Genomic DNA, 24,427 nt, shown 5'->3' on the forward strand with positions numbered 1-24,427 from the left:
TAAAAGTACAGGCAGGGTGTGAAGCCCCGACACCTGCTACAGAGGTCAGCTCTGCTAGTGGGAGTGCGGTGTTTGGCTGGAGGGAGCCAGAGGAATGCTGCCAGGGAGCTATGGAGCAGACAAACACCTTCCTGCTGGGCTGAGCCACTGCTCAGCATTCACTCCCACAGCAACACGGGCAGCACATACCTTGGGTGCCTGAGCATGGGGTGAGCTCCAAGGGGTACAGGCTCTGAAACCACCTGGCCTTCTTGGGCTCTTCCTTGGGCAACACACCCCTCCCTTGCAACCCACTCAACACTTCCTCTCAAGCCCCTGGCCTTGCTCCTCACGTGTTGAACACCCAGGACTGCAAAGATCCACTCTGGGCAGTTGAGGTGAGAGGGAGTGCCCTGTGTCCCACACCACCCCCAGCCGGCTCCACAAGCTGCAGGCTCCCTGCTCTGACTCGCCGAGCAGGGTATGATGTGGATGAGAGGAAATACGTTAGGGATTGTTCTGCTTTGATGCATGAAGACTGCAAAAATAAGCACGTTTTTCTGTGACAAGAGGTTGATTAGCTCTTCTGTTGATCAGCGTGTGCTCTTTAAAGGAAGTATTTCTGTACCAGCTGTAGCCTTAATTGAGACAAATCATCATTTACTTGAACGGCTCTACTTGCGCAGCTCTGCGTTGAGCCTGCAGAAGCAGCCGAACGACAGCAACGATCCTTCAACAGCACACTGTGTACACGGCTCCAACACACGCGGCCAACCTGGGTGGCTTCTAGCACCCGGGAGCTGTGTTCTGAGATGCTGTTGAGGCAGTGGGCCTGTACGGCACGGCCTTGGCAGTCAGGAGCCATGCAGCATTTATCAGTCCAAACCTCTTGGAGGCTTGAAGGGGTGAGCAGACAGCTGGCTGCTGGTGGGTGATCTCTTCAGGAGGGCTCTCGTGCATGATGAGCCTGAGGAAAAGAGACCGACCCTGCAGTGAAGTTGCCCTCCAGGTCTGGATATTTCCTTTCTCCCCACCAGCTCTGCCATGTCCCACTCTAAAAGCCGTCCAGAAAGCTGCCACGCACAGGAGGCACAGTAAGGCACACCAGCACAAGGCACACCAGCTTCCTACACAAGGCACATGCTTGTTGCTGATGCTGCTCTATAATGACAGCATTAACTTTGAAATCAAGGGGTCATGTCACAACTACTTGGTTGGTTTTGGTGCATGTGATACTTCTGCAATGCCTAATCTTCCAAAGTTCTTCCTAACATGAATTAATGTAAGTTTCAAGGGAAAAAAACCCCACAACCTTGAAGTAGGATGTCACGAACTTGTCCTGGGGTTTACCCAAGGAGAGCCCCGAACAAGAGCCACCACAAGAGCCCTGCAAGAGATGTGGGCATTGGTTTCATGTGTGGAACATGCAAATGGAGCAGTAAAAACAAAAGAAAATTCCAGGCTATTATTCAAGGAAATACAAAATTTCCAGTGCTTGTGCTGTAAGGAACAGGAGAAAATGTTCCGGTTAGCATTAGGCAGATGAAAGTAAATGTCAGCAAAAGCAGTTCTTTTTACAGAACAGGCAGAGGATTCCAGAGGCAACACAGACGTGTGCTTTTTCCTGCTGTGAAGTCCCTCCCGTGTTCCCCAGAGAGGCTGCAGCTGCTGGTGCTGGAGCAGGCCCTTGCGGGCGGATGCTGCCGGGAGGCCGGCGCTGCCCCTGGGGCCCACAGGCAGCCCCCACGCTGTGCTGAAGCAGGGCAGCAGGGGCCTCACCCAGCCGCTGGGCTGATGTTTCTTGCTGAGTCCTTGGCTGGCATCACTGTGTCCACTGCCTGTCCTCCTCTTGGCTGGGTATTTTTAGGGTTCTTATTCTGTAGTTCCTCATTCTCCAGGGCTTTGCTGCAACACCCATTACAGATGCAGGTGAAGGGCCTTTTGGAGGAGATGGAATTAGACAACAATTTAGGTTCGAGGATGTTGCACCCTCCTGAGCCTGCGATGAACCTGAAATATGGGGGGAAGCACAGTGATTTACCAGTTTGTCTCATTCCTACATGGCCAACACAGTGAGCAAAAGGTTTTGGAGAAGGCTGAGTTGTGGAGCTGGGTAGGCAGATGTGATCTGGGGCACAAAGAGATGCTGCCCTTGTAACTGCTTCCCCTGACAGTCAGAGGTTTGGGTTACTCAGTACCCTTCCTGTCAGTACTGCTGGTGATCTTCTCATGTACAGATCCAGAGAGACAGAGCAGCTCACCCATCCTCCTGTTCTTGGGCAGGGGCATACCTGCATCATTCCTGGCCAGTATTTGCACTGATTTGTTTAAAATACCTGAGGATTCCATCCAGTGGTCTGAAATTCAAGGCACAGGAATAATCCAGGATGAGTGTATCCACATTTAAAAATAAGATCTTGAATAAGATCTTGAGATTAGCCTTAAAATTAGGGAAGGTGTCTGACTGCTAGGCAAAACACTGCACTCCATACAGGGCTACCACCTGGCTGTTCATATTTTAGCCCAACATACAGAGACGAAAAATCTGCTTGCTGACTTAGAAATACAAAGTGCATGCATATATGCTTGAAATCATTCTATATATAGCAGGGATCCAATCACTCTCGTCTATCGAAAGAACAAGCCATACCTAAGCATCTAAGGCCCAGGACATGAACACAATCTAAACAATGAGCCACTAAAATCCAGGCCCAGAAAGTTCATCTTTATAGCTCCTAATTGACAGGGATGTATTTTACTGCTTAGGTGACCACATAAAGCAGATATAAAATTTTCACTGAAGAGTTTCCATTATCCTATATGCTTTAAAAATGTCTAAATTTCATTGGTTTTAAATTTGTTTTTATGTCGAGCCACTCTGAAAGACTGATATGCCTGACTCAAGAGCCCAAAATAACACTCATCGACTTCCCAAGGGTGTAAATTGTATGGATCTCATGCTGCCAGCACTTTTACATGAGAGAGGTTTTGCTCAGATCACTTGTCCTTTCCTGGTCAGAAAGATTTTTTCCAGCAACAAGTTCTTCTGTAGGAAAATCACCTTGGGCAGGACACATTTCTGAAGAGTTGAGGCATTTAATCACTTTTCCAAATCTTGACACTGGGTTCAAGTGTATTTTCAGGTGCCTTGCCGAACAAAGTTGATCAGTTGCTAAGATTTTATCAGGTATTTGCTCTGCACAACATATATGTCTATTAGCAACAGTGGGCAAAAGCTACTGGTTATTATGGCCAGCTGCTGGGTCACCTCTATTAGGCAATACTAGATTTTAAACCACTCAGCCAATCTTGTAACCAAAACCTAGCAGATTTGGTTACAAGATAGGAACATCTATGCCCAACCATCCATTTTCATAGCCCTGTAGGGCATGACGCTGGGAGACATTTGGAGCATTTTCTACTCAATCTACAAAGATGATGAGATCAGAGTAAATTATACTCAATCTAAAGAAATCATACAAAGTGTAAAAAAGATCAGATAAAATCTAAAGAGATCGTGAGAGCAAATCTGAGACTTCTGTGGCCACTGGACAAAATGCCATTCCTTGAGAGTTTTCCAAACAGCTTCTGTTCTTGTTAAGGAGACTTTGTTTAGATACTGTTAATAAATAGGGGCTTTTTTTCCCAAAATACATTTTTCAAAATGTTAATAGGTAAATTTTTGTCTGTGAAAGAGCTCTAAAATGAAAACTGACATGCTAATATTCATTGGGCTGAAAAAAGTGATTATGGACAACCGAAATGTTGTCCTTTTGTAAGCTCCTCTACTCACCAGGTATTTGGAATAACTGTTATTAATGTTTCTAATACTCTTAAATACAATATTCAACAAGTAGTAAAGAGTGGGAATTCAGCTTTGGTTTATGTAAATGCAATTCCAGAGAAGCCTTTGGCTCTGTTCCTGAGACAAGGGCACGTTTCATTTTTAAACTCGTTATTGAATGCATGCCTTGGTTGCATATCTTTCCAGAATTCCCAGTTGCCCAGTTAAACATTAATTATTAGCTCAGTCACTATTTCCATCAGTGCCAATTGGGGTAAGATATAGCTCAGTTGGAATGACAGCATTTTAGAGTCACCTGGCACTGTGATAAATTAATCACACAAGGTAAAAGTGGCACATCCTTCCTCTACACTAAATGCTAAGCTCGTGTAAGATCAGCTTTGTTCCTCTTAATTCTACAGGTCCAAGCTGAAATCCATCAACTGATGGTCAACACAGCTGGCCAACATGTCCTGCTTAAAAACTGGAATGGATTACTTAGGGTCTGGAGCTGCAATAGTATTTCCAAACTGCTATTCTAGAGCACAGAAGGCAGATACCAGAAAACACTGCAGGTACTAACACACCTATTCACAAAGGATTAGTAGCATGTCACTATCTGATGCTAGCCCTTCCCCAGAGGTTTTAGGTCCAGTACCTGAGGAAGACTGGGAGACACAGGACTGGCAAGAAGAATCAAGTGAAATCCTTTTAATGAGGTCCTCATCACAGCTCTCCCTCAATTTATCTTCACAGCTGTCAGTCAGGCTGCAGTCTTTACCCTCTTCCTCATCACCAAGAGTTACCTTCAGCGCTTGGGCAGCTTTTCCTTGCTGACCTGTTTGCAGGCACCTGGACAACATCAAGTATCATACTTTCAGTTAGCTTTTGAGCTGTAAGTATGCAGCCAGTCAAGTGCCACTTAGCATGGCCATAGAGGCTGACACCCAGGCAGTGGATTTAGTCACACACTGTGATTTCTCACTTTGGTAGAGACATGGAAAGTCATTCTAAATGGATCAGCCATCTAAGCTGCGTGGGTCTGATTATCTGAAAGTATCCTAAAGCTAATCAGTGAATGGGGCATGTTTAAAATACTGTGCAGTGAAGTAAGCTCAGGTTTAAAAAGCCAATTTTAGTTCCAAACCAACCATTATCTGTCTATGCTGTGGGGGAATCTCAGCATAGCGTTATTTTCCTTTCAGCCTTTTGTTTGTTTAGGTCAATGTGATGCCTGAAGAAAACCTCATCCACTTCCTCTTCTTTTTACTGTCTGAAGGTAGACACTGACAGGGCCAAGAATGTTTTACTAGCTATGAAATGTGATTTCCTTGAGCTGGCTGAGCAAGGGAGTCTGTCCTGCCTATGCTGATCTTCAGCTTGCTCTCGAGAGAGGTCAGAGTTCCCTCAGGTTTCTTCTGCCTTGCCCATCTGGCAGCTGCTCCAGCAGGGAGGAGGGACGGCAGTATTGCCACCACGGGGACAGAAGGCAAGAAGCCAAGCCTACACGCTGGAATCACCACCAGGTGGCCAAGGAGTTGTTTCTTATTAGACCAGTAAGGGAATGCCTGTTCTATTGCACCAGGAGGTCTCTCCTGCTCTCTCACCTCTTGTGCTGCTCTCTCTGCACTCTTAGTTCAGAGGACACATCTTCCCGAAGCAGATCTTCTCCTCCAGAGCCATAAAGGTTTTCTCTCCTAGAACTGCACGGTTTCAAAGGGCTCACTGCAGGTACCTGCAAAAATGACAGAAGTTATCTCAATGACCTCAGGAGCTCCCCCCAGCTCTGTTTCAGTTGTGGATTTTAGAAGGCATCAAAGTCTGCTGTTACCCCCGAGTTTTCACAGCAACCCAATCCATTTTCCTGTTCTTCAGTTTTAAGAAGCCCCACTCCTCAGATGTGCACTATTACAGCTCGAGGAAATAACAAAACTGTTGATGTGCGTCTCACTGTGTATAAGCCTGTACAAGCCCATCTATACCAATAAGCATACTGAGGCCAGCACCTCAGACACTGCTCTACCCAGTGCATGACCACAAGTCCTTTCCATATCCTAGTTCATAACACACAGCAATTCAAAAGTTCCAAGTTTGTTTCAGAAAAGCTTCCAGCACTCAGGCAGTGGCAGCAGAGAGAAAAGGGAGGGGCACACATTTTCCAGTGGTTCTTTCCCATCAGTCAGCATCAAGCGAGGCTGCGGAGTGCATGATGCAGGTGTCCTGTGCATATCGTCCCCCTGAGTTAGCACAAATGGGCACTAATGAACCCCAGGGCACCAAAAAGTGACCCATGCTGAGCCAGACTGCACCCCTGTACACGCAGGGGCATCCTCTCACTAAGTGACTGCTGAAATGAGAGGCTGATGCGCAGGGCCAGGCAGCACCCACTGCTGAGAGGAACAACCCTTGGCATTTGGTTGGTTTAGTCAATAGGCATGACCTTGCAGCACCAGGGATCTGGCTATTTACACCAACATCAGAAAAACACTGCTAAAAAAAAATCTTTTACTTAATAGCTGGTGTAGAAATACTGCCAAATTTTGCCATCCTGCCTTGGCTCAGCTAGGAGAGTAGGAAATATGCTGCCAGCAGTCGATATGTGATTTTTCACCTGTTCCTTTATAGCTGATAGCAATTAACAATGGACACCTTTGTAACATCAGGGCAGAAGACTCTCTGTCCTCCTCAAAGACCAGTTGCATCTGGGAGGGCTTTTGTGCTACAGAAGAGAGTGAGCTGCTACAAGCCACAGTGGGAGTTCAGTTTATCCCTCGATTTCTGGGAGTCACCAGGCAGGAATATGAAGTATACATGAAAAACATACACCTAACTTTTGCCTCCTGGCATGAAGGGCCTTGGTGGGGTTCCCACACATAACTTGACCAAGTCCTAAGAAAAAAGAAAAAAACACACATTTATACTCCAGTGTTCAACAAACGATGTTGCCTGTGAAATCAGTCACCACTGTCTCCTATTAACAAGAAGATGCCATAGTTAATGGCACAGGTTCATAGTGCCAGCTGGCATGGCCTGACACTGCTGCTCAGAGGCAGTTTCTCTGTTTCTGCTAGGATCTGCCTCCTCCACTGTGCTGGTGCAAAGACTTGTGTGGCCACATGGCAAGTCAGATCAGGGAACAGATCCAGATGACAACTATATATACTTTTGGGGTTTTTTTCTGTTTGTTTTGCTGGGTTATTTTTCAGCTGGATCTTGATCAGAATCAGGTTCATCATGTGGCTATGTAGATGCTCTTGCTAAAATGAGACACAAGGCAGCAAAGGAGCAGAATGAACATTGAGTGACACTGTCTGTATCAGTTGTAGCTACCTGAAAGTGCAGGTGAAATGATAGTCTCGTACTCTGTACTTGGTTTCCACATACTTTTCCAAATGCGCCCTCAGCTTTTGACACTTCATTGCTTCATCTCGTTCATCATCCTGAGTCCTTCCTACAGCAAGGAACTGAGCTGGGACTGGCATCTGAGAACGGCAGCTCACAATGCTAGGAAAACAAGCACTAGCTTCCCATCTAACCTGCAGTCTATGGGCTTGTGGAGTTGCACTGCATGGTCTTTCCAGGAGCCAGGGAAGGAAGTCTTGGGAAGTTCCAAATACTGTAGCAGAAGTGAAGTCCCTTTCCACCCAGCTGTCCCCAGGAGCTGTTAACTTGGCAGTACTTCCAGGTGGCCAGGGAATGAAGAGCAATGGTAGCCCTGTGTTTCAGGCTAGCATGTAGATCAGGTTAATTGAAGTCAAGGGACTGACTCCTCTTGCTGAGAGATCCACCCCTGAGAGATCCACCCCTGGGAACCCAAAAGAAAGTGATCACTGACAACAGTGATGCTGCTGCTGCAGCACTGGACTGCAGTATACACAGCTTGATTCAGTGGATGTGCCTTTCTGGAGGACTACCTTGGGCCACATTCCTATGACTGAACAAGATGTACCCAGATGTGGCTTAAGTGAGCCCCAGGTAAGCTGACGTGTCATGTAAAGGACTCAGCAGGACAGCTTGTGAGGAGGTGCAGCTCAAAGGAGCACCATTGCAGTATGGGACTGTCAAGAGGGACATAATGCATAGCGGTGAGGGGCTGAGGAGGGGAAAGCCCATATGACTTACACCTTCTACTGCAGAGGGAAACAAAGGAAAGCCCACACTACAGCAGGTGAGTCCCATGGAAGAAAACATATGCTGAGTCTGATCTAGCAGTGGCATGGTTGGGTGGCACTCAAAGCACCCAGGCTTTCATCAGCAATAATAACATTCAGAAGGAGGTGGAGGTGTGGGAAAGAACATACATTACCATGTGTCAAATCACTGTAGACATCTTCTGACTCATCAGAAACAGTGGGCTTTGGAAGAGGACAGCCACCATGCAGCAGGGAGGCACTGCTAGATGGCCCTGCATTAGCTGAACACTGTGCAGCTCCAGGTCTGGAAGTTGTGGGCAGTCTTGGGCTGCATCCAGGCTGCCCTGCTACTGCCCCAAGATATGGCTCTAGAAGAGAGGTTTTGCTAGTGTAAGCACAGTCGTGCAAAGCTTCAAACCACACCATCACCCTAATACAGTGCTAATACAGTTCTAATACAGTGCTAATACAGTGACTGCTGCTGCACACTTGGAGCTGTAGGGGATGGAAAAATGTCTCTGCAGTTACAAGAAACATGCTGGAATGGGTCAAACCTGGAGACAGAGGCTTCTTGGTGCTGCATGCAGTTCCCCGTAGCTGTCCTCTGCAGACAGCAGAACCTGGGGATTCCCAACTCAGTCAAAGTCCCTGCCCACCCTCCTTCTGCTCCCAGGCATCAGGGGCTGACTACTGGCAGAGTATGGGGTCAGGAACTGTTCCGTGCTTGCCACCTGCCTCCAATGGCCCCACAAGTGGGCTCTGCTGCTTTCCCTGCCCTCATGCACAGGGTCAGAGGAAGTGGCCTCTCATTTGATGTGCACCTGCCTGCAGGTGCCACAGGCACAGTCCAAGCCTTTAGCCTTAAAATATATCACTGAAATTCCCAGGCATAGCACAGATGGAGATGGCCACCTCAGCAGAGCTGTTAGTCAGTCAAGGCAAAGCCCATACCAGGAGGTACAGAAGTCTGGGAATGGCAGTGATAGCTTTTAGTCTCTAGCACAGAAAGAAAGGCAAAAACTGTTTTGTTTTGGTTTTTTAATGCTACAGGGCAGGGTGGATTATACAAGAGCTAAGGAAGGCAGACACAGCCTCATACTACCACCTGCCTGACCACTGGCTGTCCTGGGAGTGCAGCACAGCTCCAAGAGCAGTGTGGGCAGCCAAAAACCCAGAGGGGAGCAAAATTTTGTTCGAATAGTGTGTCTTTTAAAGTGTTGAGCATCTACCAGCTCCACAATGGAGCCATCATCTCTGTAATGACATGGCCATTTCCTTAAGAGCTGAGTATTTGGGATCTTTAAAACATCTTGACTGTAGTTGTAATACAAAGCCACAAAATACACACTGTGTGAAAACCACTCGAGTCAACATGGCTACAGGAAAGACAAACAGGGAGATGTCTGAACCTGACCATATGAGCTCAGTGGTTTAGAGCTGAAGGCAAGAATCTAAGTCTGGTTATACTAGGAAACAGCAGAAACTCACAATTTTGTGCACCATCCCCGCTGCTTCTGTCAGCTCACTTTGTTAACTAGTTTTCTGAAGCATAGCTGATGCTGCCAAAGCAGGATCACTGAGGGATCAGATTTTAATGGATTCTTTCCCCTACCATAACTACTATTACAACTAATCATTTGGACCCATAGGGATTAAAGAAATGACAAATGTATGTACTTATTCCAAAACAAACTAAATTTTTAATGGAGTACAGTTGTCAGGCAAATCACAGCTTGGGGGCTGGGAAGCCAACTGCACTGCCCACTCTAATGGGAAACAACAGGAGCAGTTATAGGAAATACTTTGTAATAGTTAATGGTACATGCTGATATGTAAAAGCAGGGGCATCTGAACTATAACCAAAGCTACAAACAGAGGGACAACAGATTTATTTTCAAACATTTGCTCTGCTAATGAATGGACTTAATCAGAGAGGCAAAAAAAAAAAAAAGGAACAGATCTCTTACAGGACTGTGCAGTCTCAGTTGCCAGGATGTTGCTACCATTGAGGGGTAGTGACAAAATTGCCTTCACAACTGAATGTTGTGAACAGACACTGTTGAAACATTATTCCTTTCCAAACTTTGCTCTTCCCATCACGCAGAATGAACATTAAGACTTCCAGCTACTGCTGGATTTGCTTGATGTCATCTGTGTTTTTCTGCTCTTGATGACCATGCTTTCATTAAATCTGCACCATAATGAATTCCAGCTTCCTCGCTGCCCAAGCGAAGAAGATAACATCCTCTTCACTATAATTAAATGTTGGCTATGAGGAGGCCAGATTGCTCTTCATCTTTCTTTTTCATGCATCATAACCTGAAACATGAACCTTGACAGGAAACCTGACATACCTAACCAGGAGATGTTTCCAGCTAAACCACCTTCCTTGATGGATTCCTTGATGATTTGCCAATTCTCACGCATCTTCTTGGAAGGAAGAGACGTCTGGCTTGCTGGTATTTCACCCAAATACTTCAAGTGAGGAATGAGATTTTTTACTTCAGCTCTGTAATTATAATCTGGTTCCTGAAGAAATTGAGAAGGTGGTCAGTTGAACAGTTTATTTCACAGATGGTGGACATGCACCACCTGCAGAGCAGTGCTCCATTTGTACAACTGCCATATCATGGGAAAGGAGACAAATCTATCCACCTCATTCAACAGAAATAGAGTCAGGAGTTTCATTTCACTGTGTTCTCTTAACATAATTTGTACTTGAACTGATTGTGAACATGTCCTGAGCAGTGCAAACACATGCCTCCCACCAAAAGCTCCTTTGCTGTTATGTATGATGTATGGAAGCACAGAAGGCCACTGATGACCATGGAAAGCCTGGGCACTCTCAGCACTCAGCCAGCCCCTCTCCCTGCTTTTGGGATTCTCTGGTTGGCACATCAATATTCGGCTGACAGAAAACTTGAAAGCATGTTCTGAGTGTTGCTAATGTACTGATGAAAAAAGAATGAGCATTGTCATGGATCATGTTTTCAGGTAGGCCCATTAAACAGCCACAGTGAATGAACTACATTGATTTTCCAGTGCAGTATTCAGGGGATCACAGAATCCCAGAATGGTGGGGGTTGGAAGAGACCTCTGAAGATCATCCAGTCCAGCCCCCTGCTAAAGCAGGTTCACCTTGATCAGGGTGCACAGGAACATGTCCAGGTGTGTTTGGAAACCTCCAGAGAAGGAGACTACACACCCTCCCTGGGCAGCTTGTGCCAGGGCTCTCTCACTCTCATGGAAAACAAATTTCTCCTCACGTTCCAGTGGAACTTCCTGTGTTCCAGCTTATGCCCATTACTCCTTGTCCTGTCACTGTCCACTACAGAAAAAGACTGGCCCCATCCTTTTGACACCTGTCCTTTAGGTATTTACAAACATTGATAAGGCCCCCTCTCAGTCTTCTCTTCTCCAAGCTAAACAGCCTCACGTCTCAGCCTTTTCTCCTAAGACAGATGTTCCAGTCCCCTCACCATATTGGTAACCTTCTGCTGGACTCTCTCCAGAAGTTGTTCCTCCCTAGGGTTGTTCCTCCCCAGATGCAGGACTCTGCAACTTGCCCTCGTTGAACCTCATGAGATTCCTCTCTGCCCAGCCCTCAAGCCAGTCAAGATCTTGCAGAATGGCAGCACAGTGTATCAGAGAATGGCAGCACTGAAACAGGGTGTATCAGACACCCAGGGTTCAATGTGGGACTTTATGAACTGTTAGAAGTGATGGCTTACTACAAACTATGCTTTCTTCTGCAAGAGAAGGAGGAGACTGCAGGGGGACAGAAGGCTGAAATGGACTGCACCTGAGTTTCTTCTCTGTGTGCTGGAAAAATAACCCGATTGTTCTCAATGCACATGGACTCAGTGTGCCAGCCAGAGGGAATGCAGGGGTGCAGCCCCCTTCCTCAATGCTGATGGGTTCTCAATGATTCACAAGCATGTGCCAATGCCTGGGGAACCTCTGAGCAGCAAAAGTATTTCAGAACAGTTACAACTGTGCTGCTAATTGTTTTGGGTTGTTTTTGTGGTTTCCAGTAGTAGAAAGATGCCTTCATATGGCACCTTCATCTTTGGGAAAATTTAGCAATACCTCAGGACTGAGTGGGTCATTCTGCTTTGCAATAGGAATATTTTTGGTTAAAATAGTCTCGAATTACAGAAGGCAGCAAATGCTGATGGCAATCTCTTCTGCTTAAAGGAGGTATTAAGCAAGAGGGCACTGCTAGCGGCAGAATAGGGATGAGCAGCTACCTACAAATCAGTCACTTCATCTAGATGAATCTAATGCTTTTAAGACACTGCATGCAATTTAGCAAATCTCACAAAGTCAAGTCCTCATTGAACATGGAGTTTTCACAAAGAGAAATCTTCCTGTGGGACCTGGCTGGCTGTATGCTCCCTCCCTCCACACAATGCAGAGGGAACTCACCAAGTAAAGCCCATGTTTGTTGTTGTTGTTGCTGTTAAGAGGCAGGCACTGAATTTCTTCAACTAAGCCTTTAATCTTAATTTAGAAAATGAGTCAACCCATTTCCATGCTGCCCCATAGCACATGTACTCTGAATGATGCCTGGGCTACAGCCAATTTCCAGCCATGATCTCTTGGAGAAAAGCATCATGTTACATTACTGCAACAGAGGCTGCAGAATTTATGATCAGGTTCCTGCTCTTGGTTTAGATAACAGGGGAAGATGAGCTCATCTGAAAATCAAATTACAGAGAGTAAACAGGCCATTCGAAGAAAGAGCAGTAAATTTAGCTGGGGCATTCTGTAGATTAAAAGTAAACAAATAGGAGAGCTTTCACAGAGCTGTAGCAGGGGCCAGACTAGAAGGAGAAGGCTGAGGAATTAGACTTAGCTATCTAGCAGGAATGTTTTTTCCTCTCATGATTGCATCTTCTGTACGGGAGAAAAGTTGATGGAGAAATCATGTTGGTTACAAATAGTTACAAAAGTGGTCTCTAAACTGCACTTCTACCAGTTCAAAACGGAAAGGCAAGTGTATAATATTTTGTTTTGGATTCCAGAGAGGAAAATTATGATAGTTAAAGCACTACCTTCTGTGTCTCCTTTCATTAAGGGATATGATCAAGTCAATAATTATATATAAAATATGCTAATAACTCAAGTGTCTGAAAATTGTAAAGATGTAAAATATGCCTCAAACCTAAAGCAGATCTCATATTACTGTGTTTTCATTTTTGTGACAGAGGATCTCATACTCTCAACAAAATACCTCTGCAGAAATTATTTTATCATTTCAGGATGTACAAGGTGAATTGGTCATTTGATTTGAACCTTTCAGGAGACAGGACAACAAGCAGTTCCTACAATACAGCTTCTCATAGTTATCTCGAGCATCATTTTTCTGAGGGTTCAACTTTTAAGCATGGTAGTCCTGGAGCACTTGCCATTGGAGCCTCCAAAAGAAACGCAAAAGCCCAAAGAGAGATTGAGACCTAACTGAGACATCGCAACTGGCACATCTTGTATGAAAAATACTGGCTACTTTCTAACCTGCTGCAAAATCCCTACAGGCTAGAAGGATCCATACGGCCAGGATCCGTGCTCTACTTGGTCTTTTTTTAGGATGCCTTTTCATACGGCAAGCTGGGAGGAGACAGAAGAGCTGTACGGATCAGAACAGCTGATTTATAGTTTAATCCCATTCTCACAGGTAAGAAGGAACACATTGCTAGGAAACAGGCCTGAGTTTTTACTAGCACTCATTATATTTCATTTGTGCACATCTTGGAGACAATACCCATGAGAGGGCAAAATCAAGAGAAATGTAAGATGGGAAATGTATCCCATGTCATCACTCAAACTAAAAAATCCCTGCCAAAAATCAACACAATATGTGCAAACCAAGTCCTCACCTCTGTGGATTCTGCAGTTGGTTTCAGACAAATAAGGTTGCCCTCCACTGACAAGTGGCTCAGCTTGCAACAAAGTCCCAGGTACTGCATCTGGTTGATGTCCTCAATATTGTTCCCTTCCAGGTCCAAAACCTCAAGGTGCTCCAACCAGGTCAGCTGGCTCAGGTCAGAAATGTTATTATAGGCAATGTAGAGTTCCTCAGCAGAAGTGAACAGAATAAATATGTAAACCACAAGCTTGCACAAAAATACTCAAGCTTTGCAAAATGTTTTCTAATATTTGAAATATCACATGGCACAGCATGAAATTGGCATGGAAGTGAACATTTTTCAAGTGGAGCTGTTGCCACATTAAATAACTAGTGCTAATATGGCAAGGAACCCTAAGCTGCATTAAGTGTTTTCATGATCAGACCCGAATGTTACAGCTCATTAAAAAAAACCAAACCCCACCTGTAGTGTCTTTTAAACTAATACATGCAAATCAAGACACCCAACCAAAGTCCTTTAAAAAAAAAACCAAAGAGTGAGAAAAAAACAAAGATTACAAGTAAAGAATATCAATTGACAATAGTTTTGAGATTGTCATTTGGCAGGACCTACTTTTAGAGAGCCACAGGAAGAGATCCCATCTAAATCTGAGAGCCCACAGCAAGCCATCCACAGCACCTGGAGATGGGACAATGTGGTTCCAAGATCCCTTATAAAAGAAAAAATTCAAGCTCTATTTGAATGGATGAAAGGCTAGCTTTCTTTTTCCTGAGACTAGGCTACTGCTACTGCATTCAAATCTCACATTGTTTATAAGAAATGTCATTAAACATGTTCACCTTCAAAGGTACCGATTAAAATTACACCCCACTCCATCTCTCTCTCACAGACATCTTTTTTCTTGTATGACAACATGTCGCTTCAGTTCAGTTTGATTAAGAGTCTTCCAAGAGCTACATCATGGTAATGCTGTCATAAATCATAGGTAATTGCTAAGAAATAAGTGAGGTTTGCTTACGCTGGCATCATTTGCTCTACACACATAACCCAAATTAACCTATCTATCTGAGCTGATTGCACAGTCATCTCACTCTGTCCTCTTCGGAGTTAGATTTCTTCTGATTTTGCAGTTGAAAGGAATAGCAACACTTGCCAACTATTTTTGAATCATCAGAAAATTATAATCCTTTCTAACCTATTTTCCCACCCTTTAGGTCTAGCAAGATATAAAGAAAGGATCATTTATACAAATTCCAAACTTTCTGGTCCTAACCCAGAAAAGCCCCTCTTGACTTGCATAACTCCATGGATGTGTAATGTCCCACTGACATTGCCACAGTATACAACACAAAGATAATGCAAAATGCAAAAATGGTGGCAATTAAAATTGGAGACTTACCCACCTTCCATTTTTGCACAAAATCACTACTCAAAAATAAACAAAATACATCTCTTTATCAAATCCCAAACCAACCAAAAGCTCAGAATGCTCTAGGGTAGCCATGATATCAGACTATCTGAATAATAAGAAATAAACAGTAGTGAACTAAATACAAGGAGAGTTTATCAGAGGAGGTAGAGACTAGCATGGAGTTCACAGAATCACAGCAATGGCTGAGGCTGGAAGGGACTCCTGGAAGTCATCTTGTCAAACTCCCATGCTCAATCAGGGCCAGTTGCTCAGAATCACATCCAAACAGCTAAAATATTGTTTAAACAGATTCTTGGACTTTAAAATTGTGGAGTATGTATCTTCTATAGTATCATTTTTTTAAATATACATTACAGTAAATAATACACACTTTAATACTTAATGCACTAGTTAGGGAAAAATGCAGGAGATAAAAGAATATGGTCATGGGGTTCCTTCTGATCTTGGAATAAAGGTAATGGTTCCCTTACTCATGTCTTGTCCTTATGGACCACGGGAAGAAAGAGCAGCTTTGCATTGCCTTCTGAGAATCTCCTGCAGCTTTGATGGGCTTTGCAGCCACCCCCCTACAGTCCAATGGCCTGCTTAGAGTTACTGCACAGCCAGCCAGTCCTAGAGCTCAGGAGGAGTGCTTTTACAAGGGGGTAAAGATATTGTCCTTGTCTGCACTTTTTGTCTTTTTCTCTGCTATCTGAATACTTGGGAAGCGCCACATCAGGAGAAAGGAGACTGTGCAAGGCTGAATAAAAGATGGATGCATGGAAAAATATCCCCAGATGCCCCTCTCCTGTGATTTGCCAGAGTTTCTAGGATGAAATAGGGGATTTTTATCTCTCTGCCTTCCAGGGCATAGTTTGTCCACAGGCATCATTCACTTCATTCATTCGCTACCACGGCAGGGGCCTCATGCATTAGGTGTCTCTGGTCATCTCTTCCCTGGATGCTGCAGACATAAAGAAGCTCATGATGGAGCTTATTTACACGTCATACAATGTGTTTACATAACATTTTATAGCCTTTGAAGTACAAACAGTGCAGCTGATGTAATGGCCAGAACAAAGCAAAGAAGAAAAATCTCAGGCCCATGACATGACTTTCTATCTAAGGCTACTCCTCCTTGTAGGAGAAAACTCCCAACTGCTGTAAACCACAACGTCTCCACTGAATTTTGTGCATCTAGACAGCTTGCCCCTACTGACACAGGGCATTGTTGTCTAGGAGAGAGAAACAAGGATGAAGAATGCCATGCACACACAGAAACTTCCTTCACGCATAAACAATATGGTTCCTTCTGCAAACTTGCTGCAGCCTTACTTTACATCACCTTTTAGTTGTCAGGGCAATGGGGAGTGCTTGCCATTGCGGCACTATGACCAGATAAGCCCCTAAAAAGATGAAAATTCACCACATTTCTTTCCAAGTACTCCTTCAGATTCTTCTGACCTGAAGGATTGTATTGTCACATCCCCAGTCTTGCAGAAGATCTTCCAGGGATTATTTATGTTGTGCATCTTTTACAAATAAAACAAACACTGGTTCTAAAGCTTCCTTAGGGAACAGATGCCTCCCAAAGTAATATTTACAGAAATTTGTCATTAGATTTGCAAGCTGCGTGCCTATAACAAGAAAGAAATGACATTAAATTACAAAAGCAGAACATACCGTCAACCAAGGCCAACACATCACCCATACACACAAATATAGCTTTAGGAGTAATGTGAAGGAATTATATTGCTCTTTTCAAGACACACTTCAAGACACACTGCTGAGTTTTTCAGGCTTACTCTGGCACAGAATTTTCTTTTCTGTAAACCAGTGAACACAGGTAAATGAAAGCAGTCACTTTCATTTTGGTATCACTGGAGCAAGTGCTTCTGATAAATACTCTGTTTATTATGCCAGAAAAACTGAAGACAATCCTAACCTGATTACTTACCATATGGTATTGTAAGGGATGACTAATAAGTTTTAGGTCTTTGGCTATAGGAGGAGTTTTTGGTGATATGCTTGTTCCTAACATTTCCCTGTCAATATAAAAGATGCCAAAACAAAGCAATAGATTAATTCTCACATAGTTATTACACAAGGCCCTGAGAAGAAACAGCTACCCTCTCTACTGCTAAAGCCTCAACTGGTTCCTGCATTTGGAAGCAGCAGTCCCCTGCTCCTACTCAGAGGTCCGAGGGCCCCAGAGTTAAATTGTATTTCTCTCTTCTGTTATGGATTTCAGTTCCAGCGCTGGCTGTGGTTGAACCTGCTGCGTGTCAACAGGTCAGTCCCTACACACACCCTCTGCTAAGCCACTCAAAGCATGGAATTATTAGCTAACAAGTCTTCAAGCATTCTCCTGCTGCAGACACCATCAGAAGACACTAATTTAAATTACTTCTAAAATCCCCTTACCTTACTCTTCCTAAGTTATGCTGCTAAATCATAACAGTTTCATTCACACCTTGCAGCCCTGACTCTCCTACATCTAACTTTGGCATAAATCAGGAGAAGTGTGTTTAAGGTTAACACGAATAAAAGTTGAGTAGTATTAGTATCCCAGACAAAGGAATTAGGTTGTACATGCCACATCTTGGGTACTTGCAAAAGGCAGAACTGCTGCATGTTTGTAATGCAATCCAGTGTTTGATAATAGGGTCTTGCTATTGAAACCTGCTTATACAGACACTACAGAAAAGGAAAACAAACAGGGAAGCTAACAGGAAGTGGTTTCTTACGAGGCTGAAGTTGGCTGTCCCAAGCTCTCCTTTAACCCATGAAACAAGACACTAAGAAAGCATGAACTTTGTTGCACTGTGTGGTATCACTTGGCCCACTTTTGCTCTCCATGCTCTATTTCAGGAAAGGGAGCTAGCAAGCCAAGGTATCTTTATCCACTGCCCCTCAAGATGAGTACTCCAACTCTTATAGAGAACAAATGACTGCTCTCCCTCCTTTCCTGCCACTATATGCAGGCAGCAGTGAGGAGAAGAGGCAAAAGAATATTTTCCTCCACTCAGCCCCAACCACAAAACTTTTCTGCAAGTTATAGCCGGAAGCAAAGATCCCCTTGCTGGCTCTGGGGTTGTGCTAGCTGCTGGAGGAGCCTAAAATTCTGGGTCATGCAGTCACATTTTGGCCCTGCGGATTTTTACTCCTGTGTTCACAGTAAGTCATCTCCAGTCAGAGATCTTATCACAGCAAAGTACATCTGCAAATATTTTATTTGGTAACTAATAAACTAATCTTTTGGAAGCTGCGTGAATCACGCTGCAGCATTAGAGAAAACTCCCTCATTAATTACTACACAGATTCCCGAGAGCACGGCTGGTGTAAGATAAAAGAGCAACATAACTCAGAGCAAGCTGCTGCCAACAACTGCATGCACCTGCACTTCTGAAAACACTTCTGAAATACTTTAGCTGGTGAGAAGAGAACCGAAGAGCCCGCAAGAGATGGGAGTGCCTCCTCTGAGAGCAGCTCTGCTGCTTCTGGCACATCCACCTTGGAGGGATCAGAGCAAAGCGAGGAGCCATGTAAGCATACATGTGATGGCTGTGTGCGTGTGGGTGTGCACATGGAGGTGTTTCCACTCACATTAAGTGCAAAGGGGCATATCAGCCCTAACTGGTGAGATGCGTCCTGTGACTTCTTAACAAGAAAAGGAATCAGTGGGAGTCTGCAGTCTGACAATAATTTACCAGGGTAAAATATTTTTAATATAATAATAAACAACTCTTAATAACAATTAAACAGGGCAGGGAGAAAATGCAATATAGTTACACACATTGTGTAACAAAACACCCCTTAAAAACAATCACTGACTGAGACTAAAATTGAGACATGTGACGGAGACTAGAATCCCCCTATAACACGCATGATATAAATGTATAGAAAATGACAGCATCTATTCCCAAAATAGGGTAGAGGATATGAATGAGAAGCTTGACAGCTGAAATAGGGAAAAGACGAGGCATTGTACAAAGCTGGTGGTAGCTGGTTTCATGAGGCAGCATAGTCGCGTCCCAGTGATGTGCAAACAAAGAGCATATAGAAGGAACCCAAGGACACTGCAGAGGAAATGTAGCTCCCATTAAGGTCCACAATGGATAATTCAATTCCAGTGGACAAGTGTCCCATCCTGCGTGCCATGGAAGCTGGGAACTTTACAGAAAGGGCAAGGAATCAATAGGCAAAACATTGATATATTCTGCTCACTTCTGCTATGGTTCATGCAGGTTGGATTTGAAGCAGAGAGATAGTGCATGAGGTGGGAAGGTGTATGTCATCTCTTTGGTTGTGATAAACAGAGGATTACAGCCTCTGAGGTTGCCAAACCAGTGTTCTCCAGAGTAATTACTCCCCACACACACACCCATGCACTCAGAACAAGCACTGAATACCAAATCATGGGTTTGGTATCTAAAAGTGCCAAGAAACCAACACAGACCCCCTTAGACTCACCTTCAATCCACAAACTTGCATTTATCATTGATGTTAAAGAATTAATATTAATAAATGGAAGATCTTGAAACTTGGGTTCCATCTATCTCCAGATACTGTTGCAGGGACAGGAACCCATCAAACAGCCCAGTGTTTCTGTGAGGGTCTTGGTAACACTCTCCTTACTTGTGCATGACTATTCAGGATTTTTTCCCATGAAATCTGATGCTCTCATCTTGTTATCATTCCCCCAGTCTGGGGGGAAGAGCACAGAGGCAAGGAACAGTTTGGCTTACAGCACCTAATAACAAGTTTGAGAAATAACGTGTTCTTCCATTAATCCAACAAATTTGTTCTTTAGGGATTGATTTACTCCAGCCAAAATTTTACTGGGCGGAGCTCAGACCTAGAGAGCCAAATTCTGTTCTTGGTTTCACCACAATAAATCTTAATAGCTCCATTGAGCTCAAGCTACCTAGTAAACACTTAAAACAGCACAACCCTGAGCACATTCATCAACTTGAAAACCATAGTTTCTTCTGGAAGCTGGTTCACCTAGAAATAAAACACAAAATCCACTAAACTTGCAAACAGCATCTTGAAGCACACACACATTTGCTGAATAAATCTTCAGTAGCAATACATCTAAAACAGCGATTGATGCAGATATTATTTTTTTTTAAAAGTTGCCCTGAAAACAAGTGCACTGTTAATCAGAGAGATTTCATTTTTAAGAGTGACCAAGTGACAGTCTAACAAAATCAAGGGAAAAAAAAATCTTGTCTCCTATCTACAGAAATCAAGTTGAATTCATCAAGCTGCACTGTGATAACGATCCAGTCCATTTGTCAGCACACAATGATTTGGTTGTACAGATAATTCTGACATCAGAAGCAGAAAGTTTTAAAGCCTGAATGTTGCTTAAATCAGTAACATATGTTCTAATAGGAAGCTTACATAATAGTGTCATTGTACTCTCAAATAACTATTAAGTATTGAAAACCATCAAAGTGATTGTATGCACGTGTTACTCATACTCACTCAGCCCCTGACCCTGCGATGGCACTGAGGCCACGACCTCCTGTCCCTGCACTGTCCTTTGGCAGTTCAACAAAGGTCACATCAATGTGACAAACTGGTTTGCTTCCCGGTGTTGCAGCCTGGCTTGGTTGCTTACTCTCCCAAATTCAAGTAGCAATAGAGAATCATAGAATGATAACATAGAATCACATGCTGACAACCATTGCCTTGGGTCTCCTCTGCCTTGCACCTCACACAGCCATGGCATGCAGGTTGACTTTAGCATCTTACGCTCCCTTGCAAAACCGTGAACCACTGCCCAAGGTATAAGATAACAAAGATCATGTCCCATCTTTTGCTGCCAGGAGATGGCTTTAGGCTGAAATGCAATGGAAATGTAGCACCTAATTATTCCTCATCAACATTCCTTTTGAACTGTGCAGCTTTTGCATAGTAAGGGTTCCTAACCCTGTTGAGACACTTTGTGGGAAACTTTAAAAAAACTAAGCAAAAAGAGACTTTGCTAGGCAATTCTCAGCTCATGAGCTTAGACACATCAGAGGAAAGCAAGCGTGTTTTAGGCTGAACAAAATGTATGAATCAACCAAAGGTGTTTTTAAATAACAACTGTGTCTATGAAATTCTGTTCTCATAACTCTCTTTTACATGTAAATGAAGAATTTATCTGTGAAAGAGAAGTTATTGTTGCCAAAGGTCTTTGCAGTAGGGTGTCTCTGTGGTGATGCCACTGGCAATGCTTCTCCCAACAATAGGATTTAATTATTTTATTCCATAATGTGGTGGGTTTTTTTCTTTTGGTTGGTTGCTTTTGTTTTAAGTTTCAAGTTTTGAAAGGGGCAAAGGTCTGGCATATTGCTTTTTTTATATGTGGATCTCTGCCACACAGTTTGCTGACAGCAAAAAGGATCTCCAGAGAGGAAATGCAACTCCCTCAGTGTTGCACAAGGGGTAAATCAGGGAGAGCATTCAGGGTTTCACACACTGTCCAGCCCATAACTCTGCCTTCTCAGCTCCGTTATGCCAAAGGGAGAGGCAGCTGCTGCAGCTTTGGGGGGCTTGCTGAAGCAAATTGTGATTATCAAGTAGCCATGTGTTTTTGGACAGCACTTTAGAGGAATAGCCTGAAAAGAAGGACAGGAGCTTAACCAGCTACAGCAGTCACAATCATGAACTGTTCAAGGCAGCTTGGTTGCTTCCAGGACTGGCGCTAGCGACCATGCTGGTGGTCTTGGTAGAGTACTTGAGCTCTGCCACAGACATATCTGCAATGTTTTGATCAGAGACATTGCATAAAAAACCTTGTTCCACTAACACCAGTGCCAAGCCTTCCCATGCCTTCAGGGAGGCTGAGATCTTCTCCTCCAGTGCCAGCAGGCAAAGATGGCATCTGGAGACAGGAGATGACAACAACAGAGGAAGATGTCAAGTCCAACGAGACACATTTCTGGGCCATTCCTGAGTTACAACATTCTCACTCATCGTTGTTTCTTATTGCCTCATTGAACTTATTGTAGCAACTGCAATCTTTTGCTAAGTGCTATGCTGTTTGCAAGCACTTTATTTTCCATGTCAGATTATACCTCATTTAAACGAAAAGTGCTTGCTGAGACCAAGAGGAAAGAGATATTTGTAAATGAAGCTGAGTGCTGATACACATGCTTCTGTAACTACTCATAATTGTGCTTAAGTTAGCCCAGATGCTTACTTTGGTTAAAGTTAATACTTCGCTAGCTTTAGTTTCAATTGCTCTCATTTTAAGTTGCTGTCAAGAAACCTAGAGCAGAATAATGCGCTTGATCAACACTGATGTACCCAGAGTCAAGAACAGCAATTCCCTAACATGAATATACAGTGTGCGTGGGAAGGATAACATAATTTTGGTTAATTTCATTTTGATCACTAAAACTGCTTGTCAGCTCAGTTACTGGTAGCACTTTAACACTGAAAGATCAGTTGCTTTAACTCAGCTCCCACAATTTGCAAGGAGTGGGGGTTGCCAAAGTGCTGTTCTGTGAGCCAAGACCTGCCGTTTTTTCTTCCACCCTACTCTGGCTCTCACTCTCAGCATGGAGCTGCTGTAGAAACTCAACACACTGCTGCATCTCACTGAGTGCATTACATCTTTTACAAGAGCAAGTGTGTTTTCAAGTAGGATGAAGCTGAGACACACAGTAAATAAAACTCTCACATCCACATTCATTGCCCCTCAGTTTAGCCTCAGAGCTACTGATAGTTCCTGTAGCTTTGGCAATAGTTTCTTCTCATTGTTGAAAGTTTACATATAAAGAAAAATAAGGGACGATGAAACTGTGGGTACAGAATGAGTTATTTACATTGAAGGAATTAATCCCACAGTGCTTTAAAATTTCCTTGCATGAATAACTTTTCAGTCTCCTACATGTGCCCGTTTCACAATATGTTGCAGACCTGAGCTCTGGCAGAGTAAGACAGATATATGGCAACTTTAATACAGATCCCATCCTTCAACACTTGAAACTTTTAATGCTGCAAGGTAAGCAGAAGAAACATTCCGTAAAAGTTCCAAATCAGCTGGCAGATGTGTAAGACATATCACAAGAAAGCCCCGAAAGCCCCTTTTTCTGAGTACCAGAAAAACTGGATTTCTGGATTAATTTACCACACAGAACTAAAGAACTGGATCAGCTGCTATTCAACTTCTGTCACAGTAATGGATAGAGAGTTTCCACAGGAAAAAGAATACTTGAGATGCTGCAGCAATTAGTTGATATGAGAGAAAATGTAATTTAAAGTGATTTAGCCTGAATGTATAGTGTTGGGAATGCAGGTTCTCAAGATTCATTTGTATGATGCTCATGATCTTCTCTTGTAGCTGATGGTCATTTTCCTTCCCTCCTCCCCCCCCCCCTTTTTTTTTTTTAATCTGTGCATATATTCAGTAAGAAAAAATACAGAAGCTTGCAAGTAACAGATACAGGAACAACTTGGGTCTGTGAATGGCTGGCAAATGCCAGCTGATTTCCTCCAAATTTCTCTCTCATCCTCTGATATACACCCCGTATTTTGCTTGATAGACTTGTCTCCATATGTTCTGAGTGAAGACTTTCTCTTTAAATAAGAGCTTCAAAGGAGACTTTCTCTGCTTGTAATGGTCTCCAGATGTTCTTTCCCAATAAGCAAAGAAGATGCAGAGGAGAAGCTTGGCGGACTCCAGAGCTACTGAGGCCAACAAAACCTTCTAGACTGAGGATATTACTAAAATGCAGAACCTCAGAATTGATTTCACAGTACACCAACCAGACATTTGGTGCAGGCATACTAACTGGATGTACTGCAAATCTTTCAAACAAATTCTCACTTCAGAGGGATCTACAGCAGTAGATGGTGTAATGTGTCCTCAGTCATGGAGATGAGCCTTACAGCAGAAGTGAAAACCCTCCCATCTCTCAGCTGCCAGCGGTGCCACTGAGCAGCTCCACTGATCAATGGAGAGACTTCATCATGTGTGAGCAGACTAATTATTCTGGCTCCTCTGTACTCTCCTGTCAACACAAGTCTCAAAAGGCCTGCACAAACAATTTAAGAGGCGCTCACGTCAAATTCTCCCGCCCATCTTGACCTAGCTTTGCACACAACGGTAATTGCCACTTACAAGTAACTGTTTCTTTATGGACTAATTTGCAATGGTTCCTTTACAGGAATAACTAACTGCAATGGTTTCTTCATGGTCTACCGAGAGTCTCACCAAAATAGCACACAATCTTTGTGCAAGGGAAAT

General features: G+C 43.7%; 1 protein-coding gene across 1 annotated transcript in view; it reads right to left on the reverse strand.

The window, feature by feature from the left end:
- Positions 1-765: 765 nt before the first annotated feature.
- LRRC56 (leucine rich repeat containing 56) overlaps positions 766-24,427 on the reverse strand; it is a 48,592-nt gene continuing 24,930 nt past the window's right edge. The window contains 9 exon segments of the mRNA XM_061999707.1: positions 766-966; positions 1,640-1,989; positions 4,422-4,615; positions 5,371-5,498; positions 6,588-6,652; positions 8,070-8,264; positions 10,251-10,425; positions 13,776-13,973; positions 14,379-14,475. Of these exon segments, the coding sequence (XP_061855691.1) occupies positions 766-966; positions 1,640-1,989; positions 4,422-4,615; positions 5,371-5,498; positions 6,588-6,652; positions 8,070-8,264; positions 10,251-10,425; positions 13,776-13,973; positions 14,379-14,475 (1,603 nt within the window).

The sequence above is a fragment of the Colius striatus genome, chromosome 7, assembly GCF_028858725.1.
Source record: "Colius striatus isolate bColStr4 chromosome 7, bColStr4.1.hap1, whole genome shotgun sequence".
In the NCBI taxonomy this organism is placed as follows: domain Eukaryota; kingdom Metazoa; phylum Chordata; class Aves; order Coliiformes; family Coliidae; genus Colius; species Colius striatus.